Source organism: Filicampus tigris, chromosome 2, assembly GCF_054856515.1.
Source record: "Filicampus tigris isolate MCC_2025a chromosome 2, RoL_Ftig_1.0, whole genome shotgun sequence".
Lineage (NCBI taxonomy): Eukaryota > Metazoa > Chordata > Actinopteri > Syngnathiformes > Syngnathidae > Filicampus > Filicampus tigris.
This window is the reverse complement of record NC_141218.1, coordinates 32817698-32822259: the sequence shown is the minus strand read 5'-3', so window position 1 is coordinate 32822259 and position 4562 is coordinate 32817698. Positions and strand designations below refer to the sequence as shown.

General features: G+C 41.6%; 1 protein-coding gene across 2 annotated transcripts; it reads right to left on the bottom strand.

The window, feature by feature from the left end:
- Positions 1-311: 311 nt before the first annotated feature.
- Positions 312-3963, bottom strand: hmgn6 (high mobility group nucleosome binding domain 6). Of its 2 annotated transcripts, none has more exons than XM_086023636.1 (6): positions 3808-3963; positions 2832-2858; positions 2658-2687; positions 1447-1491; positions 1247-1366; positions 312-1168 (listed from the first exon to the last, which is right to left on the bottom strand). In XM_086023636.1, the coding sequence occupies exons 1-6, from the start codon at positions 3820-3822 to the stop codon at positions 1121-1123; spliced, it is 285 nt and encodes a 94-aa protein (XP_085879762.1). In that variant the 5' UTR covers positions 3823-3963; the 3' UTR covers positions 312-1120. The 2 variants fall into 2 exon arrangements, with proteins under 2 accessions (XP_085879762.1, XP_085879761.1); XM_086023635.1 differs by having other exon boundaries at positions 1447-1494; positions 3808-3962.
- Positions 3964-4562: the final 599 nt, after the last annotated feature.

The following is a 4562-nucleotide window of genomic DNA, read 5'->3' as shown; positions in this document are numbered from 1 at the left end:
TATGTGAACATGTGAAGGCTGGAGAGGAGATAAATTTCAGTCAACCAGGGTGATTATGTCCAACCAGGGCTACACAAAGCTAATGGAAGGGTTCAACAAAGGGTGACACTGATGTTCAGAAGTGTTGCCAGGATGCATGACCTTGATCAGGCCAAAATCATTATTAACAAGACATCATGAGTTGTGCATAAACTGATCTTCATACTTTCATGTGTTACATTAATGAATGTTAGGCGCATTTGAAATGTTCATTTACATTTAGTTTTGTTTTGTTAACTATACAATCAAAAAACAGTCTCCAGACACAATGCTCTGAGGAAAATTCCTAGGACTTGTTTTTATTAAGAGAATTTCGGAACATAAGATAGGGGACCAGACACCTGCGTTTGTGAGTGCTTTCCAAATTCAAATTATTTATAAAACAACAGGTTAAAAAAAAAAAAAAAAAAAAAAGCTGACGTGACAGCGTGGATGACACAGGAGCTGTTTTTTCAACTTTCTCGTAACGCAGGGTCGTCTCGGACACAGGTCGTAGGCATCACTGTTCCAGGAATGTTTCGCATGTTCGTCTTCCTCTTCTTTATGGGCAACGCGCTTAATTATTTTTTAAAAACACATTTTCAATGAGGAAAAAAGATCATGAGACACAAGCAAAAGGGAAGTCACTGCACATTAAGAGATCTAAAAGAAACAGCCACAACAACATGGCTGAACTGTTAATAAAACATGGATGGGAAGCTGAACTGCGGGAGAGGAGGGTCTACTTTGCAGAGGAGGTGGGGGAAGGAAAAACACAGGAATACACAAGTCACGACAGAGCCAATCAGGCAGGGGACACTTTCTACACCAAACAAGGCTTTAACAATCACGAAATGCCATTTAAAAAAGATTTTAGTGTTTTTGTCTTGCTTGCAGACACTTGATATGACCACTGCAAATCTGCAAGGTGCTCCATAATCAGCTTTGCTTTTTGTGCTAAAAATCTGTACGGATACTTATAAAATCATTGATAAAAATATTCCTCTGTTAACAATACGCCTTGGAGGGAAACCGTGTGAGAGACTTGAGAGGGGAGATTTAAGGGGAAGGGCTGTAGAAGAGGAACGCTGGGGCAGTGGTGCTACTCTGACTTGGCCTCCTCCTTGGCCTCCTCTGGGGCTTCCTCCACCTGCGGGACAGAACACATAAAGTAAGGTCACCACCGTCATTTTGACTTTCCAAGTCCACAGCCAAAGTGTCAACTTACCTCATTGGTCTTGGCCTCTCCATTCTCAGAGTGGTTTTCTTCATTGGCCTCTGCCTCTGCGTTCTCCTTTGTCTTCTTGGTCTTCTTGTCTTCCTTCTTGTCATTCACAGCCTTCTCTTTCTGGAAAAGGCAGAAAAAAAAGCAGTGAGCTGGATTCATGTTCATGCTAGATGGTTGTCTGCACGGCTGGCCTCTCCTACCTTCGCTGTTTTCTTAACCTTTGGTTCCACCTTAGATGTGGCCGTCTTCTGCGGACAGGGACAGAATTAAAAATGGCTCCAAAAAGTTTTCACTGTTAATTTGCAAGATTTTCTTTTTATAAGCACGCTGGGTCCTGGGAGACAAACTTTTTAAAAGCAATTGCTACCTAAGTTGCTCATTCTTTTATGATGTTGAATCATTAAGAGGGATTTTAGAACTTGTTGCAATATGCCAAACTAAACTGTTAGAACATTTGGTTAATTTAATCAAAGTTGCTTGATATGACAAAAGATTGTATGTGCTGCTGTTAACAAATTGTGTGATATGGCTCCTAATGTTTGTCACCCTTTAGTTTGTAAAATATACATTGTTTTGCCTTTGATTACATTTGAAAAATTCACCAATATTTAAAAGGAGCACAAAAAATCTATTCCAAAAATACCTGCGTATGTGCATCTAGCAGCATATTGGTTTTGTTCTTCAAATTGTTATCAGAGCTTTTGAATGGAATGTGAAAATATTCTATTCTGCCTACAACAACAAATACCGTAATATAAATGTTGCATGGATGTTTCTGTAAAAAAATAAAATAAAATCTGCAAAACCAAAGCTCGCTAATGCCAAAACCCCATTAAGCGAACACAGTAATGGGGTTTCATATTGTTTTGTGTATAAAGAATATGAAGCACCACCCTATGTTGACAACTTTCTTTCGATTTTATAATACTGTGTCAATGTTTTCTCAGAATGTAGAAGTATGCCATATTTGATTCAAATGCTTTTTTATTTTTAAAAATTGTCATCTTTGCTCTTATGGGCGTATTTTAGAGATTCAAACACAATGTTGCTGCGTTTGAACTATTAAATAAACAACATAACGTAAACAACGTTTTAATCTTAAAGTAAATTAGCTTTAAACTGATGGGTTAAAAATAAAATTTTAACTCACATTAGGTTGCTTAAATCCATATTGGGTTATTTTTAATTCAGCAGTTTTAAGGGTGTGTATCTATCATTTAGACTAAGATATTTGTGAATGATTAATGAAGACTCAAATTAATAAAACAAACAAACAAAACAAAAGGTTTTATATGGATAACTGCCCATTTCACCCAATTAGCTATATGTTTGTACAGTATATATTTAAGTGCTGTGTACCTCATGTTAATTAGCCATATTATTTAATGTCAACTAATTTGTGTTCTCTTACCTCTGATAACCGGGGTGATCTCCTCTTGGGCTGACACACAACACATGTTATTTTAATCATGTTGCTTTGTAATAATGAGACAGTGTGCAGGTAACAAATATAAAATTACATTTAAAGTATAATTATTTGGATAAATTGGTAGGCAAAGTGTTATTTAACATTCTCAACACTTACCTCCACCTTGTCCTCTGTTTCTTGTCTCTGCAAAACAAAAAAACAACATTTAAACACAGAAACATGAAAATGACATTATTAAATGCTTAATTTGTGTTTATAAGTAGAGTATAGTGCCACCCAACGACTTGTGCACTTAATATGGTTAACAAGAGAGGTGTTGAAAAAACTTTTTCAAATCATCCCAAAACATGAAAGTGTGACAAATAGAGCTGCTTTAAACAATTTAGGGCAGTGAAATATGGCGGCAAAGCGTGGTTGGCGAGAGGGGCTCGGAGAAGTTGAGCATGCGGGCCTCTGGGGACACATTTGGAGGGCCCGGGCCACGCGTGTCCCTTTCACTCCCCCATGTCTTCCTCCCATTCAATGCATGCAGCTCAGATTTGAAAGCTGGCGCGGGAGTCTCAGAGAGGGGGGAGGAACCTCGCTCAGTCTCACGGGCGCCACCCGCAGGCAGAGCCGCGCCACCGCAGCCATTTGGGACTACGAACAAAGAGAGAAAATATATCATTTTATCCAAACGCGACGGCGAATGTCGGATTTTGCGGCCAAAACACAAAGTAAAGTCACCGTAGTATTTTCTGGCTCTACTTTGGAGCGGTTTGGCGAGCAAACGACGATAAGCGAGCCGTTTGTTCTCGGCTGGCTCGCCGACGACGGTGGACGAGCGCTGCAAAGCATGGCTGCTGCTGCTTGTGCTTTAACTGCATGGAGAGCCACAGACTTTGAGCTGCATAACGGACAGCGGCGGCTTGCACCGTTACACGGGCGTATTAGCGCGGGAAAATATTCATTCCAACACACAAAAAAAATACATTATTTTTAGAAAACAGAGGAAAATTACGGACGACATCCAAACGCCGTACATTGCGTTATAATTAAGTAATGTCTCAGAGGAATGTCTCACAAGCGTTTGCAGGGCATTCGCGCTCCCTGTAGCCGTCTAAGTATTTGTTATTTGTTTCAGATCACTCACCTTTCTCCTGGGCATGTTTGATTTCTTGGAGGTTTGAATGCAGACACAACTAAAAACAATTGTTCTCAGTGCATGTGAAGATGAGTGTCTCCCCTATGCTCGCCAGTGTAGTAAACACACAGAAACAGAGAGGCGAGTGGTTGAATGGGGGGAGGGGTGCGGCTAAGCGGCGGATTGACGGCAGCGCCAGCCAATCGCCTGGCGCCATTCGGGGCTGCGGAACACTTGGAATTTGGGAGCCGGTGATGGTTAGCGGGTCTGCACGAATGGCTTCTTCTTACAGGGGGAGATGGGAGGACACCTATGAGAATGAAAGGATTCGGGGACATGTTGGCTGATTACATGTGTTGTGATCGTTCAAGGGGAGGGGGACTCACGGAGAAACCCGCCGTATTCGAGCCCCACCGGTGGAAACATGCAGTGTAAACGCGGTGCTTGTCCAATGATTTTTCGACATACAGATTCAACCAACATCCGCCGACAAAGGGCGACTTTGTCGTGAACTGCATTGACTTTGAGTCCAATATGGCGCCCACTCCTCTCCTTGACACATTTTTTGTTGTTGTTTCGGCTTTCCTCAATTCGTTTGAGTGGAAAGGAGTGCGACGCCTGCTCCAGACGCCTGTAGGGGGCCCACTGAGCCCGTCTCTTGAACATGGCTGCCCTTGCCTCTCCCTGATGTCTAGAGTGCACCCCCCCCCCCTCGCAAAAAAAAAAAAAAAAAGAAAACTCATTCGCGGCGTCTACTATGCATT

What these genes read in the sequence shown, in the direction of transcription:
- hmgn6 (XM_086023635.1), bottom strand. An exon ending in AAACAGAGGACAAGGTGGAG is followed by an intron (nt 2,688 to 2,831) that starts GTAAGTGTTGAG and finishes GTTGTGTGTCAG; the next exon opens with CCCAAGAGGAGATCACCCCG. An exon ending in GAGAGGCCAAGACCAATGAG is followed by an intron (nt 1,169 to 1,246) that starts GTAAGTTGACAC and finishes TCTGTCCCGCAG; the next exon opens with GTGGAGGAAGCCCCAGAGGA.